The sequence below is a fragment of the Nerophis ophidion genome, linkage group LG22 (assembly GCF_033978795.1).
Source record: "Nerophis ophidion isolate RoL-2023_Sa linkage group LG22, RoL_Noph_v1.0, whole genome shotgun sequence".
NCBI classification, from domain to species: Eukaryota; Metazoa; Chordata; class Actinopteri; order Syngnathiformes; family Syngnathidae; genus Nerophis; species Nerophis ophidion.
In genome coordinates, this window is record NC_084632.1 from 44,820,839 (window position 1) to 44,842,530 (window position 21,692).

General features: G+C 41.6%; 1 protein-coding gene across 13 annotated transcripts in view; it reads right to left on the minus strand.

Annotated features, from left to right (window-relative positions):
- adgrl2a (adhesion G protein-coupled receptor L2a) overlaps nucleotides 1-21,692 on the minus strand; it is a 185,435-nt gene that overhangs the window by 8,897 nt on the left and 154,846 nt on the right. For 7 of the 13 annotated variants that reach the window (XM_061883987.1, XM_061883986.1, XM_061883998.1 and 4 more), the window contains 5 exons: nucleotides 17,874-17,965; nucleotides 11,790-11,958; nucleotides 11,602-11,721; nucleotides 10,117-10,213; nucleotides 4,672-4,803 (listed from right to left, as the gene is read on the minus strand). In XM_061883987.1, the coding sequence (XP_061739971.1) occupies nucleotides 4,672-4,803; nucleotides 10,117-10,213; nucleotides 11,602-11,721; nucleotides 11,790-11,958; nucleotides 17,874-17,965 (610 nt within the window). Of the gene's footprint in view, nucleotides 1-2,966; nucleotides 3,019-4,671; nucleotides 4,804-10,116; nucleotides 10,214-11,601; nucleotides 11,722-11,789; nucleotides 11,959-17,873; nucleotides 17,966-21,692 lie in introns of all 13 variants that reach the window. The other 6 variants (XM_061883989.1, XM_061883988.1, XM_061883999.1 and 3 more) reach the window with 2 other exon arrangements.

Below are 21,692 nucleotides of genomic sequence, written 5' to 3' on the forward strand. Positions count from 1 at the left end.
ATATACTTACATCATGTATATATTACATGTCATTATGAATGTTACTAGATACTACATATATACTTACATCATGTATATATTACATGTTATCATGAATGTTACTACATGACATATATACTTACATCATGTATATATTACATGTTATCATGAATGTTACTAGATACTACATATATACTTACATCATGTATATATTACATGTTATCATGAATGTTACTAGATACTACATATATACTTACATCATGTATATATTACATGTTATTATGAATGTTACTACATGACATATATACTTACATCATGTATATATTACATGTTATCATGAATGTTACTAGATACTACATATATACTTACATCATGTATATATTACATGTTATCATGAATGTTACTAGATACTACATATATACTTACATCATGTATATATTACATGTTATTATGAATGTTACTACATGACATATATACTTACATCATGTATATATTACATGTTATCATGAATGTTACTACATGACATATGTACTTACAGTGTGCATATAAAACAATGATGTTTTTTTAAATGTGTTTTTACCGCTTTAAAGGCGGAATAAGACAACTGTAATTGGCTCCATTGTTAGCTGACTCTCGCTAATGTTTATTTACGAGTTAGAATGGATTAAAACATATGGATTGTGAATGATAGGTCAAATAAACAAGTGCAGTTCCCCTTTAAACCTGTGCTAAGTAACTGTTTTACAAAGTTTCTTTTTGCCAATCAGGTGAGACTTTCTGTCCGTCACTTGGCAGCTTGAGCAAAGGTCAGAGGTCGCCTGCAGCCATTGGCTGAGCAACAACGGAGATCGGAGCGAGTCATGTTAGGAATTCCTCCAAGCAGGGAGCAAGGATGAACTTTAGTTGTTGTGAGCAGAGGAACATGTGCCTGATGTGGGACCTGATGTGCTTGTGGCTTGTGCAGCCCTTTGAGACACTCCTGATTTAGGGCTATACATATTAACTTTGATTGATTGATTGATTGATTGATTGATTGATTGACGTGGACATTAACTGCAAACTTTCCATTCTTCCCAAATGTTGTTCTTTTCTCTGCAGGCATGTTGAGAGCAAAGGTTATTTATTGGAGAACCAGAAGAGGTTAAGAGGAAAACAAACAGCTGTTGCCGTGACAACGTCAAGACTGTTGGTCGGACAGAAAGTCACTTTGATTTTTCTTCTCAATAATTCCATTTCAAATAATAATCATAATAATAATAATACAAACCCTGTTTCCATATGAGTTGTGAAATTGTGTTAGATGTAAATATAAACAGAATACAATGATTTGCAAATCCTTTTCAAGCCATATTCAGTTGAATATGCTACAAAGACAACATATTTCATGTTCAAACTCATAAACTTTATTATTTTGCAAATAATCATTAACTTTGGAATTTGATGCCAGCAACACGTGACTAAGAAGTTGGGAAAGGTGGCAATAAATACTGATAAAGTTGAGGAATGCTCATCAAACACTTATTTGGGACATCCCACAGGTGTGCAGGCTAATTGGGAACAGGTGGGTGCCATGATTGGCTATAAAAACAGCTTCCCAAAAAATGCTCAGTCTTTCACAAGAAAGGATGGGGCGAGGTACACCCCTTTGTCCACAACTGCGTGAGCAAATAGTCAAACAGTTTAAGAACAACCTTTCTCAAAGTGACATTGCAAGAAATTTAGGGATTTCAACATCTACGCTCCATAATATCATCAAAAGGTTCAGAGAATCTGGAGAAATCACTCCACGTAAGCGGCATGGCCGGAAACCAACATTGAATGACCGTGACCTTCCATCCCTCAGACAGCATATTAAAAACCAACATCAATCTCTAAAGGATATCACCACATGGGCTCAGAAAACCACTGTTACTAAATACAGTTGGTCGCTACATCTGTAAGTGCAAGTTAAAGCTCTACTATGCAAAGCGGAAGCCATTTATCAACAACATCCAGAAACACCACCAGCTTCTCTGGGCCGGAGATCATCTAAGATGGACTGATGCAAAGTGGAAAAGTGTTCTGTGGTCTGACGAGTCCACATTTCAAATTCTTTTTGGGAATATTTTTCCTCATCGTGTCATCCGGACAAAAGAGGAAGCAAACCATCCAGACTGTTATAGGCACAAAGTGTAAAAGCCAGCATGTGTGATGGTATGGGGGTGCATTAGTGAACAAGACATGGGTAACTTACACATCTGTGAAGGCACCATTAATGCTGAAAGGTCCATACAGGTTTTGGAACAACATATGTTTTCATCCAAGCAAAGTTATCATGGACGCCCCTGCTTATTTCAGCAAGACAATGCCAAGCCACATTCAGCATGTGTTTCAAAAGCGTGGCTTCGTAAAAAAAGAGTGCGGGTATTTCCTGGCCCACCTGCAGTCCAGACCTGTCTCCCATGGAAAATGTGTGGCGCATTATGAAGCGTAAAATAGGACAGCGGAGACCCCGGACTGTTGAAGGACTGAAGCTCTACATAAAACAAGAATGGGAAAGAATTCCACTTTCAAAGCTTCAACAATTAGTTTCCTCAGTTCCCAAACGTTTATTGAGTGTTGTTAAAAGAAAAGGTGATGTAACACAGTGGTGAACATGCCCTTTCCCAACTACTTTGGCACGTGTTGCAGTCATGAAATTCTAACTTAATTATTATTTGCTGTTTTAATATCAAATATGTTGTCTTTGTAGCATATTCAACTGAATATGACTTGAAAAGGATTTGCAAATCATTGTATTCTGTTTATATTTACATCGAACACCATTTCCCAACTCATATGGAAACAGGGTTTGTAATAATAATAATCATCATCATTTTTTAGTGAACCGCTTGCTCACTAAATGCAGGAAGCAGTGAGAGGGATGGTTGTGTCGTGTTGTGTTGTGTTGTGTTGTGTTGTGTTGTGTTGTGTTGTCAAGAAGCATGCAGAAGCTGAACAACATTTACATTGGATAGGCAAAGTTAAGTTTGACTTCCATACTTGTCTCTCTGTAGCTCACTAGAGGGAAGCAGAGGGGAGAACACACACATCACACACATTACACAACACACACCTTACACAAGACACACACACGGGATACAACACATTCACACATCACACAGAATAGAACACACACACACGCACACAGAATAGAACACACACACACAGAATAGAACACACACACACACACACACACGCACACAGAATAGAACACACACATCACACACACACACACCTCACACAGGATAGTACACGCACACACTTCACGCAGGATAGTACACACACACACACACACACCTCACACAGGATAGTACACACACACACCTCACACAGGATAGTACACACACACACCTCACACAGGATAGTACACACACACACCTCACGCAGGATAGTAAACAAACACACACACCTCACGCAGGATAGTACACACACACACCTCACGCAGGATAGTACACACACACACCTCACGCAGGATAGTACACACACACACCTCACGCAGGATAGTACACAAACACACACACCTCACGCAGGATAGTACACACACACACCTCACGCAGGATAGTACACACACACACCTCACGCAGGATAGTACACACACACACCTCACGCAGGATAGTACACAAACACACACAGAATAGAACACACACACACCACACACAGAATAGTGCAGACAGACTTAGAACACACACACACACGCACGCACGCACGCACGCACACACACACACACACGCACACACACACAGGATATGATGTTCACAACACAAGTGTGCAGCATTCAGCCCACAATGACTCAACACATTTGCAATTTAAAGTTTGGGAACATTTCAGACCAGCAGTCGATATATTTTCTATATTTGTGTTGAATCTGTGGTGTCAGCAACTACACTTTGACTGCAGATGTAGATGATCTACATCTAATGTACACATTGTGAAAGAGGGGCTGCTAAATGCTAAGGTGGGTGTGAGAAGAAGGGCAGTAAGGTCTTGCACGTCATGGTGGACGTCCCACATGGTGTTCACGTCATGGTGGACGTCCCACATGGTGTTCACGTCATGGTGGACGTCCCACATGGTGTTCACGTCATGGTGGACGTCCCACATGGTGTTCACGTCATGGTGGACGTCCCACATGGTGTTCACGTCATGGTGGACGTCCCACATGGTGTTCACGTCATGGTGGACGTCCCACATGGTGTTCACGTCATGGTGGACGTCCCACATGGTGTTCACGTCATGGTGGACGTCCCACATGGTGTTCACGTCATGGTGGACGTCCCACATGGTGTTCACGTCATGTTGGACGTCCCACATGGTGTTCACGTCATGGTGGACGTCCCACATGGTGTTTACGTGATGGTGGACGTCCCACATGGTGTTCACCTCATGGTGGACGTCCCACATGGTGTTTACGTCATGGTGGACGTCCCACATGGTGTTCACGTCATGGTGGACGTCCCACATGGTGTTCACGTCATGGTGGACGTCCCACATGGTGTTCAAGTCATGGTGGACGTCCCACATGGTGTTCAAGTCATGGTGGACGTCCCACATGGTGTTCACGTGATGGTGGACGTCCCACATGGTGTTCACGTGATGGTGGACGTCCCACATGGTGTTGAAGCTGCCAGTGAAGCAAGGAAGGAGATGAGTGTTGGAGGAAGGTAAGCGCACCTGGAGAGTGAAAGAGGGCAGCAGCTGAGGTGTTGCTGCACACCACAGTCTCGGCCAGCAAAGTGTTGTAAGGATTGTTAGAGCCTTGAGGCCGCAGGAGAGGGTTTGTTAGCAGATAGTTGCCGCTCATTCCTGGAGAAGAAGACAGAAGAGAGAAGAGAGGAGAGAGAAGAGAGAAGAGAGAAGAGAGAAGAGAGGAGAGAGAAGAGAGGAGAGAGAAGAGAGGAGAGAGAAGAGAGAAGAGAGAAGACAGAAGAGAGAAGAGAGAAGAGAGAAGAGAGGAGAGAGAAGAGAGAAGAGAGAAGAGAGAAGAGAGGAGAGAGAAGAGAGGAGAGAGAAGAGAGGAGAGAGAAGAGAGAAGAGAGAAGAGAGGAGAAAGAAGAGAGAAGAAGTGTTCATGCTTGGTGAGGAGGAACACTTTAGCTCACCACCACTGTCTCGGCACTTTTATCACAAGCCTTCTTTTTGGAAAAATAAATACTATTTTCTTTCATAATAATATTAAAAAATATTACAATGGGACATTTTTCATTTTTTCTACATAAAAAATATCATAAATACAAAAATAATGGGACATTTCTTTTTTTTTCGAAATAAAAACAATTATAACAATAAAAAATATATATAATACGAATAATGAGAAATTTCGTATTTTAAAAGAAAAAAAATATAGTTTAAATAATAATGGGACATTTTTTTTCTAAATAAAAACAATTATAACAATAAAAAAAATATATAATACGAATAATGAGAAATTTCATATTTTAAAAGAAAAAAAATATATTTTAAATAATAATGGGACATTTTTTTTCTAAATAAAAACAAATGATAAGAACATCTGCAAAATGTTTGTGTTGTTTTTCATGTATTTGATCTTTTTTCAAATGTGACATCAGTTATGCTTTTAGTGTCAATTACAATCTATAAGTTGCTACTTTTTTCCTGCGCTTTGAGCCCCGTGGCTTAAACAACTGTTGAGTTAAATGATGGACTTTTCTTAACTCGATGCCAGAATGTTTTGTGCTCAATAGTTTTTGCTAAAACCAATAAGAGACACTGAAAGGGTTTGTTAGTTTTTGTGCTACGGCGCCATCTTTTGGACAGGTTTGCTCACTGCTGGTTGAAAATGTACTTCCTGTTTTGATGCCTTACACTGGAAGTAAAAGCGTTTCTACTCGTACAGATTCTTCATCCATCAATCCGGGCAACATGTGTAAGTTTTACAATACAACTAAAACAATTCTTACTCACTAAAGTGTCCCATGTGTGATGTCTGTAGGAGTGTCTTCATGCCTGCTATCGTAATGTAATCAAGCTAGCATCATTAGCCAATATGCTACGACATTTACGAGTGTCTGTGTTAGTATTATTAACTTACAACGGCATTCTTTTGGTGTTGTTTCACTTTCACAAATTCCCAGTAAATTCAGCAAAACGTCACCGTGTTGTTATTGAGTCTGTTTAGCTGATTGGAGAGTTAGCTTGCGCAGCTAGTGGGTCCATGACCATGACTGACGTTTTGTTTGATCAGCCGTTTTACTGCCTTGTTACAGACACCGTTTGGAAACAATGAAGGTATGGAAATAAACATTTACAGAATATTTCTGTGTAAATAACTCCTTTTACAACATATTTATCTGCCACTTATAATCTGGTGTGACTAACATATGAAAACACATTTTTTTCCTCTACAATTAAGTGGGTGGGGCTTACATACCAAACATGTTCTATAGTCCAGAAAATACAGTAGTTATAACAAAATAATGATCTTTAGTTTATACTATAAATGAATATAATGATATATAAATGAAATAACTAGCATGTACTTTGCTGTAACATAGTAGTAACAACATCTAACTCTCATTACCAGGATGTGTTTCAATCTATTCATCAAGCCTGCAAACCATCACTTCCTGTCCATGTTTGGAAGCAACTTCTAACGGCGGCCATCAATCAGCTGAGTTAAATGTGGGGAAGACTTCAGGGACGCTTCTAATGACAGGAAGTGCTTCCAGGAGATAGAGTCCTGGTTTAGTGCAGGACTCTCCTGGTTTAGTGCAGGACTCTCCTGGTTTAGTGCAGGACTCTCCTGGTTTAGTGCAGGACTCTCCTGGTTTAGTGCAGGACTCTCTTGGTTTAGTGCAGGACTCTCCTGGTTTAGTGCAGGACTCTCTTGGTTTAGTGCAGGACTCTCCTGGTTTAGTGCAGGACTCTCTTGGTTTAGTGCAGGACTCTCCTGGTTTAGTGCAGGACTCTCCTGGTTTAGTGCAGGACAATCCTGGTTTAGTGCAGGACTCTCCTGGTTTAGTGCAGGACTCTCCTGGTTTAGTGCAGGACTCTCCTGGTTTAGTGCAGGACTCTCCTGGTTTAGTGCAGGACTCTCCTGGTTTAGTGCAGGACTCTCCTGGTTTAGTGCAGGACTCTCCTGGTTTAGTGCAGGACTCTCCTGGTTTAGTGCAGGACTCTCCTGGTTTAGTGCAGGACTCTCCTGGTCTAGTGCAGGACTCTCCTGGTTTAGTGCAGGACTCTCCTGGTTTAGTGCAGGACTCTCCTGGTTTAGTGCAGGACTCTCCTGGTTTAGTGCAGGACTCTCCTGCTTTAGTGCAGGACTCTCCTGGTTTAGTGCAGGACTCTCCTGGTTTAGTGCAGGACTCTCCTGGTTTAGTGCAGGACTCTCCTGCTTTAGTGCAGGACTCTCCTGGTTTAGTGCAGGACTCTCCTGGTTTAGTGCAGGACTCTCCTGGTCTAGTGCAGGACTCTCCTGGTTTAGTGCAGGACTCTCCTGGTTTAGTGCAGGACTCTCCTGGTTTAGTGCAGGACTCTCCTGGTTTAGTGCAGGACTCTCCTGGTTTAGTGCAGGACTCTCCTGCTTTAGTGCAGGACTCTCCTGGTTTAGTGCAGGACTCTCCTGGTCTAGTGCAGGACTCTCCTGGTTTAGTGCAGGACTCTCCTGCTTTAGTGCAGGACTCTCCTGGTTTAGTGCAGGACTCTCCTGGTTTAGTGCAGGACTCTCCTGGTTTAGTGCAGGACTCTCCTGGTTTAGTGCAGGACTCTCCTGGTTTAGTGCAGGACTCTCCTGGTTTAGTGCAGGACTCTCCTGGTTTAGTGCAGGACTCTCCTGGTTTAGTGCAGGACTCTCCTGGTTTAGTGCAGGACTCTCCTGGTTTAGTGCAGGACTCTCCTGGTTTAGTGCAGGACTCTCCTGCTTTAGTGCAGGACTCTCCTGGTTTAGTGCAGGACTCTCCTGGTTTAGTGCAGGACTCTCCTGGTTTAGTGCAGGACTCTCCTGGTTTAGTGCAGGACTCTCCTGGTTTAGTGCAGGACTCTCCTGGTTTAGTGCAGGACTCTCCTGGTTTAGTGCAGGACTCTCCTGGTTTAGTGCAGGACTCTCCTGGTTTAGTGCAGGACTCTCCTGGTTTAGTGCAGGACTCTCCTGGTTTAGTGCAGGACTCTCCTGGTTTAGTGCAGGACTCTCCTGGTTTAGTGCAGGACTCTCCTGGTTTAGTGCAGGACTCTCCTGGTTTAGTGCAGGACTCTCCTGGTTTAGTGCAGGACTCTCCTGGTTTAGTGCAGGACTCTCCTGGTTTAGTGCAGGACTCTCCTGGTTTAGTGCAGGACTCTCCTGGTTTAGTGCAGGACTCTCCTGGTTTAGTGCAGGACTCTCCTGGTTTAGTGCAGGACTCTCCTGGTTTAGTGCAGGACTCTCCTGGTTTAGTGCAGGACTCTCCTGGGTAAGCACACCCCCAGTCATCCATGGCCAACCTTGACATCAACCACTGCCAGCAAGTAAAGCTCCACTAGCACCGTGTCAGAGACCTACCAGGCCGGCACAGGTGTGCCTGAGAGCCAGCAGGAAGTGACAGAAGAAGAAGACATGGCAGGTTAAAAGCTTAGAACCGGAAGTAGAAGTGCCGTTTCATCTTCTAGACATCCATAGCGGTTCTACTTGCAAGGATTGGTCATTAAAGCGTCCCGTGTGTGATGTCTGTAGGAGTGTTAGCATGCATATTTTCTACATGCTATCATAATGTAATCAAGCTGGCGTTGTTAGCAGTAGCTAATATGCTAACAAGTTTACAAGTGTATTATTAACTTACAATAGCATTCTTTTTGTATTGTTTTACTTTCACAAATTCCTCAGTAAATTCAGCAAAACGTCAGCGTGGAGTTATTGAGTCTGTTTAGCTGATTGGAGAGCTAGCTTGCGCAGCTAGTGGGTCCATGACCATGACTGACGTTTTGTTTGATCGGACATTTTACTGCCCTGTTACAGACACTGTTGGGAAACAATGAAGGTGTGTAAATAAACATTTACTGAATATTTCTGTGTAAATAACTCATTTAACAACGTATATATCTGTGACTTATAGTCCGGTGCGACTGATATATGGGAAACATTTTTTAATAAATTTGTCAAATGACATCTAATCAGCCGTTTTACTGCCTTGTTACAGACAGCGTTTGGAAACAATGAAGGTCTGTAAATATACACTTACAGAATATTTCTGTGTAAATAAGTGATTTCACAACGTATTTATCTGTGACTAATAGTCCGGTGTGGCTAATATATGGAAAATATATATTTTTCTTTCTAAAATGTAGTGGGTGTGGCTTATTTACGGGCATCCTCTATAGTCGGGAAAATATGGTATATCTAACGTATTTACAGTTTATAACTTTGTCAAATGACTTCTGTTTTGTTTGATCAGGCGTTTTACTGCCTTGTTACAGACAGCGTTTGTAAACAATGAAGGTATGTAAATAAACACTTTGTGTAAATAAGTCATTTGACAACATTTATATCTGACACTTACAGTATAGTCCAGCACAACTGATATATGGCAATATATATTTATCTTCTAGAATGTAGTGGGTGTGGCTTATATACCAATGCGCTACATTGTCGGTGTTTTGTATCGATATTTGATGATGGAGTGATATTTTGATGTAGAAATAAATGTTTAAAGAGGCTGAGCCGAGTTAGCAGAAAGCAGAACAAGACGCTGAGCGCTCGGGGTCAGCCAGAGTTCAACATCATCTTCTCATCACCACATTTGTGCTCAAGCTAAATAATAAATGACACTTCTACTTTATTATGCTCCTCCCTTGAAGGTAGGCCAGGTCATCGCATGCCAGCCACCAATGGCTGCCTTCTTAAAATAACTTTCTTTGTGTTTCCTGCATCTTCATCCTTTGGATGAGGAACATGGTGGCCCCGCTGCACTTTGACAGCCACTGGAAACTACTTCTCCAAGCTTTTGTCCTCTTTTTTTCTCTTTGTCTTCATTCATTACAATTAGCAGGAGGAGCTCTTTTGAAAGTGTGTGCGTGCAAGTGTGTGTGCGTGTGTGCGTGTGTGTGTGTGTGTGCGTGTGTGTGTGTGTGTGTGTGTGTGTGTGTGTGTGTGTGTGTGTATGTGTGCAGAGCGATGAGGTGTGAACTGACCTTGGTTAAGGGTGGAGGTGCTGTTGATGTCACCTGAGATAAAGGAGGACTCGGATTGCTTTCTTACGGTGTCGTTCCACATTCTCCTGATGCGACTCTGTCAGGTCAACAAGGAACATGGATGAGGTGCACCTGCAAGTCTTTGTGTGCTCACCTGCACTTTAGCATCAACGTGTGTTTACCTGCAATAAGACACATCTGCCATGCAAGTTTTTTTTTACTGTAAAACTGCCATTGCTTAAATGATAATAATGAATTAAAATCAATGTTGTTGTGAATTATTGACCTGTTCAAGGCTCCAATTACTTCACATCAAATATTACACTTCAATCCAACTTTTTTTATATAACACATTTAAACAACAAAATGTTTCCAAAGTGCTGCACAACAATATTAAAAATAACATTCAAATACAATCCTGGAAACTTGGAAATATTGCTTATTTTGGACTTATACTAGGTTCACACTGCAGGGAATTCACACTTATTTTGTGTAGTGGTTGACATTGCAATGTAACACAAACACAATCCGACCTGCATTATTAACTTACACTGCCATCCTTCTTGTGTTGTTCCACTTTTGTCAATTCACCAAAAAGTCAACATGGAGTTATTAAGTCTGTTTAGCTGATTGGACAGCTAGCTTGCGCAGCTAGTGGCTCCATGACCATGACTTCTGTTTTGTTTAATCAGCCGTTTTACTGCCTTGTTGCAGACACAGTTTGGAAACAACTAAAGTTCAAGTTCAAGTGAAAGTAGCAATGATTGTCACACACACAATAGGTGTGGTGAAATGATTCTCTGCATTTGAGCCATCACCCTTGATCACCCCCTGGGAGGTGAGGGGAGCAGTGAGCAGCAGTGGTGGCCGCGCCTGGGAATCATTTTTGGTGATTTAACCCTCAATTCCAAGCCTTGATGCTGAGTGCGAAGCAGGGAGGTAACGGCTCCCATTTTTATAGTCTTTGTTAAAGTATGTAAATATACATTTAAAGAATATTTCTTTGTAAATAACTCATTTCATAACATGTATATATCTGCCACTTATAGTCCGCTGCAGCTAATATATGAAAGATGATATATTATTACAATAAAATAATGAGTGCAGTTTATCTATGGAAAATATTTCTGTAAAATGTAGTGTTTGTGACTTTAGTTCATTTCCAATCACTGGTGAGTTATCTTCCAGCCTTTTGAGGAGCGACTTGAGCGCCTGCATCACTCCTCCTCGACCACAAGCTGCCAAAGAACGTTCCTTAGTGTTGTTTTGCCCACTTTACATGCCTATGCGTCACAGCCAATTGTGCGTATCAGACGAGAAAAGCGATTGGGTTGAACTTGAAAGGTGGAGGTCACCTGGTGACATCTCTACTTGCTGTCTGCTCCTCACTGAAGAACTCTGACATGTTGGCTTGTGGAAGATGTTAGTCAGGGACCAGACGGGCACGGCGAGAAGAGACAGGAACCCGGCAGCTTGGCGGCCTACCTGCGTGGCGGAGGAGTAGCGAGCGCTGGTCCTGGTGGTGGAAGTCTTGGTGGAGGTCTCGGCGGGCAGCCTGCCGCAGCAGGACCAGCGGCGCAGGCACTTGCTGTACTCCTTGCGCACCTGGAACACAAAACACAGCCGCTCAGCAACCCTGCGAGCCACCAGGACTGACCTCAGGCCAGACCTACTTTCTTCTGGAGGAGGCAGTGGAAAAGGAAGATGAACATCCCCTGGAAGGCGTTGGATATGGTGAAGAGGTAGGCCATGACCACGGAGGCCTCGTTGATGAAGAAGAGGCCGAAGGACCAGGTCAGGCCCAGCAGACAAAGCAGGGCGAAGGCTCCCATCACCCAGGACCTGCAAAGAGGACCAAGCATCAAAGTCTGCAGGAGGACCTTCTCCTCTTCTCCTCAGAGACCTCAACAACATCTCCTGAAGATGAACCAAAGCAAACCACTCAAACTTCTAATCCTACTTGACTCCGCCTCATCTTCCTCCCCAGGACCGACAACGCTGTCTTATCTCCAACTTTTACATGGGCTTCTAGAACTAGACCATAGTCCAGGGGGACTAGACCGTAGTCCAAGAGAACTAGACCGTAGTCCAGAGGTCCACCTTTGGCAATCAAGTCCACCACTTTTTCGTCTCACGCTGCAAGCGGGACGAGAGACGTCTCACTCGGAGGGGAATTAACTGAACGCAGTGAGCCCTCTTTTCACTCATTCACATGCTTTGTCTCACACACACACACACACACACACACACACATACACACACACACACACACACACACACACACACACACACACACTACTCGCTGCTGAGAAGTTCCTAGTAGTGTCAAAAACAACAACAACAATAATAATAATAATAATAATTAAAGCGGGCTTCACGGTGGAGGAGAGGTTAGTGCGTCTGCCTCACAATACGAAGGTCCTGAGTAGTTCTGGGTTCAATCCCGGGGTCGGGATCTTTCTGTGTGGAGTTTGCATGTTCTCCCCGTGACTGTGTGGGTTTTACTCCGACTTCCCTCCCACCTCCAAAGACATGCACCTGGGGATAGGCCCCTCCCACCTCCAAAGACATGCACCTGGGGATAGGTTGATTGGCAACACTAAATGGTCCCTAGTGTTAGAGATACGCGGATAGGCAATTACATCATCCGCAACCGCATCACTAAAGTGGTCATCCACCCGCCATTCACCCGAACTAACATTTTATTAATACCGCACCCGCCCGTTGTTATATATGAGGGGTCGGCAACTTTTACCACTCATAGATCTAATTTGACCCGTTTGACAGAGTATAGAAGGTAATGGGAGCCGCAAACATTCTTGCGAATGTTTGCTGGTGCTTGTCCGGATAACGCGATTAAGAGCATACTATGAAGCATTTGCCTTTAACACTTTCAACAACATGTACACACTGTTTGCCAGAACAGCAACATGTCGTGCGCATTTTCCGCAGAAACACGTACACGATTGAAAGGCAATACTGGGTGACACAGAGTACACTGATGGTTGTGATATAAACAATTTTAACACTCTTAGTAATATGCGCCACACTGTGAAGCCACACCAAACAAGAATGACAAACACATTTCAGGAGAACATCCTCACAGTAACACAACATAAATGCAACACAACAAATACCCAGAATCCTTTGCATCCATGAGTATTCCTGACTATATTATAAACCCCGCTAGCATCAAACCCCGCCCACCTTACCAACGCACAGAAGGGGTGGGGGGGTGGGGGGGGCAGGGTTTGGTGCTAGCGGGGTGTATAAGTTGTATACACATGTGTTATACATGAGTCTCATAGTAATAACAGTTGTAAAGTGGCTTGGGCATTTTATAAGGATGCTTTGGTGCCACCATTTTGAGACTCTAATGCATTGTGAACGGAGTGGACCTTTTGTATTTAAGGGGGAATAGCAAACTTCCTGTATATTTTAGCTGGAGGTTGTCAGCCTATGAAATATAGGTCTCAGTGAGACCTACATATAGGTTTTTGTTTCATGTGAGTATGACATTTCTACAGTGAGTTGGAGGCAGTTTTGTCTGGGCAGGAAGACGCCATCTTGTGACCACATTAGCGCAACAGCAACAGCGCAGCGGTACTTTGCGGGCTCATAAAATCCAAACCGGGGTAGTAATTAAAACTCTTTCATCAACTTTTAATCAGAAGTGTTCAATCTCTCTTCTGTGTTTATTAGAAGCGGAAACGACATATGGCCTCAGAGGACATAATGTTTGAAATAAAGCGACATTTTTTTAACCAACTTTTGTATTGAAGGGGGAATTGCAAACTTCCTGTTGATTTTAGCTGGGAAATATGAGTGTATGAAATATAGGTCTAACTGAGACCTATATAGAGGTTTTGTTTCATGTTTCTACGACAATCCTACTGGAAGTTACAGACAGTTGATTTTAGCTGGGAGGTATGAGTGTATGAAATATAGGTCTAACTGAGACCTACATAAAGGTTTTTGTTTCATGTTTCTACAACATTCCTACTGGAAGTTACAGACAGTTTTGTCTGTGTTTTCTTCCTAGGGGGCACTAGAGCGCAATTTTGAGTTTTAGGGTTGGGTTTTTTTTTTATTAAATTGCAATTTTCGCCAGTCCTGATGTGTGTGTCAAATTTAGTGAGTTTTGAAGCATGTTAAGGGGGTCAAATTACAGCTCAAAGAGGGGGCGGAATAATAATTAAAACCTTAGAAATTCAATAGTCCCAAAGGGACATCGGTCCCTAATAATAATAATAATAATAATAATAATAATGGATGTTTGATTGAAACATGATTTTTATTTCTAACCAATCTTAATTGATAAAAAAAAAATACATATTTATTTTTGAATCCGCCCTGTCAGACAAATCCTGTAGTAGATGTAGATGATCTAAATCTGCTCCACACATTGACTTTAGAGGACCAAGTGTTCTTGTTTGTATTTGACTTCATCAAACATTTGAGTAAAATTGTCGCCAACAAAGCAGTTTTTATTTGAAGTAATAATAGCGAGGTTTGACTGCAGGTCACCACGGAAGTGCCCCCCCCCCCCCGACCTCCCCCCACCACTCAAAAAGAAGAATCTGTTGTGCTCGCAAGAAAGGAATCACGCGGTGCCAAAGATTGAGGAAAGAAATGTGGCGTTGTATTGGATTGTATATTTCCAGAAGAGAGAGCAGAGTTCTACTCAACATGGGACACAAGCATTTATTAGCATAGCTTGTGCAACGCTACATCTTTCTTGACAAAGTAGTTCTCAACACAAAAGTTGAACATTTGTACTTTATTCATCTGAGTGATGGAATGTTAATATTATTATATATTTGACAAATAATATGCAATGCTCCATTTTTATTTACAGACATACTTTATTGAATATGTATTTGCATATGATGTGCAACACTACATTGTTTTCATTTATTTGCATATAATATGTCATTTTCCATTTTTATTTAAGACAAAAGTTGTAAGTTTGAATGATGGACTTTATTATGTATTTGCTTGTAATTTGCAATGCTCTATTTTTTTGTTAACATACATATTTTATTCAAACATGTATTTAAATATGATGTGCAATGCATTTACAGACATATTTTATTGTAGTATGTATGTATTAGCATACAATGTGCAATGCTACATGTTTGAGAGCTAAATATTTTTTGAAGACAAACGTTGTGCATTTGCACTTTATTATTCGGAATTATTTTTTCCAACAAAGTTCACAAAATCCAAATGCAAAAAATCCAGTTACCTAAATTATGTGTAAAAAAAACAAAAACAAAAAAAACCTTTCATAATAAAAAATCACCATCAACCTCCATAGATGAGAGGTATGATTTAAAATCTAAAATGAACTTTTACCAACACAGAGGCAATGCAGCAGCTCAATATGTCAATATATTAGCACAAGCTAGTTAGTGCTCTGTGATCACGGCACGTCTAAAAGTAGTTCCTCTATGTTGGCACTTAAAATAACAATATTGGGGTCACAACTTGTAAATGGAGTATTATTGGTTTATTTTGGATCTATTTTTAGAGGGCTTTAGTATACTCCAATTAACTCCAGTGTTAGCTAACTTTTGCTAACATTTATTCACGATTTAGAATTCAATAAAAAGAAAAACACGCGTGTTCTTGTCTTATATGAGGATGGGGAATAATAGGCAAGAGTCCAAAAAGAAGGTGCAGTTGCCCTGGAAGGAGAGCTTCCTTATTGATGAAGACTGCAGGATGTTGACATCTACAAACATGGAGAGAAGCACAAACACCTGGTGAGCAGTCACAGGTGAAGGCGGCATCACAGGATGAGACCCGATCCTTCCTGAGCGAGGCAGAAGATGCCAGCTCCATGACGTCCAAACAAGAAAACCACAACCGCGCAAGCCACAAAATAAATAAAGCCTGCAGGAAACATTTAACATTTTCCCAGCGCAAAAATGAACAAATGGTGGTTTTCTAGACGTGACGGCGGGCGCATCTGCAGAACCTAAACAAGGCGTTTCCTTGATTGCACTTTGTGTCGCCGCGCTGCTGCAACAAGTCCATAATGACAGCTTGCAGCTAACCTCTGATTAGCTGACTGTAAACAACACACAATTACCCACAATGCTCCTTTGTTCCCTCCCTCAAATCATGGTTGCAAATGAAGACTTGGCCGCGCAGGAAGTGAGGGACAACGTGCAGGAAGTGAGGGACGGCGTGCAGGAAGTGAGGGACAACGTGCAGGAAGTGAGGGATGCTGTGCAGGAAGTGAGCGACAATGTGCAGGAAGTGAGGGACGGCGTGCAGGAAGTGAGGGACGGCGCGCAGGAAGTGAGGGACAATGTGCAGGAAGTGAGGGACGGCGTGCAGGAAGTGAGGGACGGCGTGCAGGAAGTGAGGGACAATGTGCAGGAAGTGAGGGACAATGTGCAGTAAGTGAGGGACGGCGTGCAGGAAGTGAGGGACGGCGCGCAGGAAGTGAGGGATGGTGCACAGGAAGTGAGGGACGGCACGCAGGAAGTGAGGGATGGCGCACAGGAAGTGAGGGATGGCGTGCAGAAAGTGAGGGATGGCGTGCAGGAAGTGAGGGACGGCGTGCAGGAAGTGAGGGACGGCGTGCAGGAAGTGAGCGATGGTGTGCAGGAAGTGAGAGACGGCGTGCAGGAAGTGAGGGACGGCGTGCAGGAAGTGAGGGACGGCGCGCAGGAAGTGAGGGACAATGTGCAGGAAGTGAGGGACAATGTGCAGTAAGTGAGGGACGGCGTGCAGGAAGTGAGGGACGGCGCGCAGGAAGTGAGGGATGGTGCACAGGAAGTGAGGGACGGCACGCAGGAAGTGAGGGATGGCGCACAGGAAGTGAGGGATGGCGTGCAGGAAGTGAGGGATGGTGTGCAGGAAGTGAGGGACGGCGTGCAGAAAGTGAGGGATGGCGTGCAGGAAGTGAGGGACGGCGTGCAGGAAGTGAGGGACGGCGTGCAGGAAGTGAGCGATGGTGTGCAGGAAGTGAGAGACGGCATGCAGGAAGTGAGGGACGGCGTGCAGGAAGTGAGGGACGGCGCACAGGAAGTGAGGGACGGCATGCAGGAAGTGAGGAATGGCATGCAGGAAGTGAGGGATGGCGTGCAGGAAGTGAAGGATGGCGTGCAGGAAGTGAAGGATGGCATGCAGGAAGTGAAGGACGTGTGTCACATTTGCAGGGCATCATCATCATCATCATCATCATCAAGAAGTCACATCTCAGCGCCGACATTGTGCAACTTTGGCACTTATTTGGCTCACTGTTTTCTACTAAAGTACCAAAGACTTTGTCAAAACCATACTGGTGAGCTTTTTGTCACACCTTTCAGAAGAAGAATGTTCAAAGTTAGCTGCAAGGACGTCACTCATTTGTCTTCAAAGCTTCAAGTATTTGTTGACTTTTTCCTGAAAGCAATGTTTGTTTGGATGTCCTCAACTCCATGTCTGCTCACATTTACAACCTTCATACACATCACACTGTCAACAAGGCCAAATATGTACATGTACAGTACATGTACAGTATATAGACTACATTGTACAGTACATGGACTACATTGTACAGTACATGTACAGTACATGGACTACATTGTACAGTACATGTACAGTATATAGAGTAGATTGTAGAGTAGATGTGGAGTATATAGAGTAGATTGTAGAGTAGATGTGGAGTAGATAGAGTAGATTGTAGAGTAGAAGTGGAGGTGATAGAGTAGATTGTGGAGTATGTGGAGGTGATTATGATGCGTGTGTGCGTGCCTTACTTGATGTTCTCCAGGCGAGTGGAGTCTGGCTTGAGGCTGCTGGAGTGTCTGATCATCTTGAACATGGTGATGAGCAGGAAGATCAGGTTGAGCTGTCAAAGACAAGAGCAAAGTCCTGTTAGTGAGGCACCAGAGACCCAGACAAACATGTCCCGCTCCAGGAGGAGGAGGAGGAGGTCGCGGCCACACACAATCCAATAAAGGTGTATCCCTGCAATCAGGGCAGGCGGGCCAACTGCCGCCAAATGGACCACATCAATAAAAGCATTGAAAACCATCAGAGGGAAAGAAGTAGCCGCGACGTCTGAGGGGAAGAAACAAACTTTCTTCTTCTTCTTTTTCTTCGTCTACCTAATCATCTCCTTTTTATGCACAACATGCGAGCTTGGAAGAAGATGCAAGAGGCAGCAACGAGCAGACCTTTTAAAAACACATCAATAAATAGAAAGTTCTTGTAAAAATACACAAATAAATACTGAAGTTTTTATAAACATGAATAAATAGTAAAGGGACTTTAAATCCACATAAATAAATAGTTCAGTTTTTGTAAAAATAAATAGCATGGTGATTTTAAAAATATACAAAAATAATACCATTAATGTAGAAACAAATGTTATAATGATTTTTTTCATACAATAAAGAGTACAGTTATTCGAAAAATGAATTAATATTATGGTGATGTTAAAAATACATAAATATTAGTTTTGGTAAAAAATACATAAATACTATAATGGTTTTAAAAAAACAAATAATTAGCACCGTTTTTGTAGACATAAAAAAATAGTATGATTTTATAAACACATGAAAAAAGAACAGGTATTGTAAACATAAATAAATAGTATTAAGACTTTAAAAAACGACATACATAAATAGTACAATTATTGTAAAAATAATCAGAATAGTGGTTTTAAAAATACACAAAATAATACAATTAATGTAGAAACAAATGTATAGGGATTTTTTAAATACAAATAAATAGTAGTTATTGTATAACATAATTAATAGTAAAGTGATTTTAAAAATACATAAACATTAGTTTTTGTAAAAAATACATAAATACAATAATGGTTTTAAAAACAAATAAATAGCCCTGTTTTTGTAAACATAAATAAAAAGTATGATTTTATAAACAAATGAAAAAAGAACAGGTATTATAAACATAAATAAATAAGTAGCAGTTATTTTAAAAAGAAATACATAGTATAAATATGTCAAATACAATAATAGTAGTTATTTGAAAAATAAATAGTACAGTAAATATAAAAGCACAAATAGTAAAGCTATTGTTAAATATATTATTAGTATAGTTATTGTAAAAGTAAATAAATGGAGAGTGCTGTTATTTAAAACAATATATTACTGATATTTTTAAAAACATCAAAAGTAGTCATTGTAAAACAAATAATACGTATGGGGATTTTAAAAACACATGAAAAAATTGTATTCATTAATTATCAATAAACACACAGTAGTTTTTGTTCAAATCAATAAACAGTAGAGATATCTTAAAAACACAAATAAATGCTACAATTATTGTAGAAACAAACAATAGCACAGTGATTCTAAAGACACAAATACATGGTAAACATAAATAAAAGTATAAATAGTATAGTGAGTGGCAATAGAAGAGAAGTTGACAGACTTCAAATGGGGCTGCTGACTTTTAGGGACTTCTTCAACACTTTCTTTACCTTTACTGTCAGTGGAAAAAGTCCAGACTTGAAGGGCCCAAAGAGGACTTAACCTTAAAGGGGCCAGGACCCCAAAAGCTCTGAAATGTCCCCATGGAAATATTATGTCATTGAATCAAGAAATATTATGTCATTGAATGAAGAAATATTCTTTTATTGAATGAAGAAATATTCTTTTATTGAATGAAGAAATATTCTTTTATTGAATGAAGAAATATTCCCCAGCTGACAGACAAACAAGTGGGTGGATTTAAAGGGAAGTAAAAGTGTTGACTTCAACTGAATTACCTTTGAAGCACATTCAACACAAGCGTGACCATTATGTGTTTAAAATGATCATTTTGTTCCATCCCTGCGTTCTTTATTGATTCATTGATGTGTTTGCTTGACAGGCGGAGAACAGGAAGTGAACAAATATTTCCTCTGAAATGAAAAGATTCGAATACGTTCTGCTTCTTCCTACTCCTTTTTGGACATGAGGTCATGAGAAACTGGAAATATGTGACACACAAAATTGTGACTGCAGAAAACACAACAAAAGTTTGGGTTTGATGGTAAAAACCTGTCAGCTGAGTCAGCAGAATGGTCGGCTCAAAGCAACTCTGAAGACTTTCCAAACTCTAATTCTACCAACAGTTTTTCACCTTCAAATCCACATTTTTTTTCCTGTTTCCACTGTAAGCATGTTTGAAAAACTTGTGCCATAAACATAACCCGATAGTCTGGGGGCGTGGCCAGGGGCCCCTTTGGACAACCTTATTTATCACTGGGACTGTTCGGGTTCTTCTGGGACCTTCCTGGATCCCTCCAGGGTCTAAGTGCTTCTAATCCTTGCACATACCTTAAATTCATGACGTAATGTTGTTAGCATTAGCTGCTATGCTAACACGTTCATGAGTGTCTGAGTTAGTATTATTAACTTCCAATGGCATTCTTTTTGTATTGTTTCACTTTCACAAATTCCTCAGTAAATTCAGCAAAATGTCAGCGTGGAGTTATTGAGTCTGTTTAGCTGATTGGAGAGCTAGCTTGCGCAGCTAGTGGCTCCGTGACCATGACTTCTGTTTTGTTTGATCAGCCGTTTTACTGCCCTGTTACAGACACTGTGTGGAAACAATGAAAGTATGTAAATAAACTTTTACGGAATATTTCTGTGTAAATAACTCATTTCACAACGTATACACACTATGTTGCCAAAAGTATTTGGCCACCCATCCAAATGACGAGGATCACTAATCACTTGGCCCGGTGTATCAAATCCAGCACTTAGGCATGGAGACTGTTTCTACAAACATTAGTGAAAGATTGGGCCGCTCTCAGTGATTTCCAGCATGGAACTGTCATCGGATGCCACCTGTGCAACAAATCCAGTTGTGAAATTTCCTCTCTTTAAATATTCCAAAGTAAACTTTATTCTGAGAAAAGTGAAGAGTTTGGGAACAACAGCAACTCAGCCACCAAGTGGTAGGCCAGGTGAACTGACAGAGAGGTCAGCAGTGAAAAGACTTTTTGCACAGTCAGAGCTCCAAACTTCATGTCACCTTCCAATTAGCCCACGACAGTACAGTTTCAGGGAATGGGGTTCCATGGCCGAGCAGCTGCATCTAAGCCATACATCAGCAAGTCCAATGCAAAGCGTGGGATGCAGTGGTGTAAAGGACATCACCACTGGACTCTAGAGCAGTGGAGAGACCTTCTCTGGACTGATGAATCACACTTTTCCATCTTAAGGACCAGTCTAGGTTTGGAGGTTGCCAGGGGAACGCTACATTTCCAACTGCATTCTGCCAAGTGTGAAATTTGGTGGAGGAGGAATTATGGTGTGGGGTGGTTTTTCAGCAGTTGGGCTTGGCCCCTTAGTTCCAGTGAAAGGAACTTTGAATGCTCCAGGGAACCAAAACATTTTGGACAATTCCATGGGATGGCACTTCAAGGTCATATGTGAGTCAAGGCAGGTGGCCAAATACTTTTGTCAATATAGTGTACCTGCCACTTATAGTCCAGTGCGACTAATACATGGAAGAAAACAAATATTGTATAATTGAGTGGGTGTGGCTTATATAGCGGTGTGTTGTGTGTTGTGAAAAGTGTTCTAAGGTCATGTTGGACCACTTCAGCGCCTGGAAGC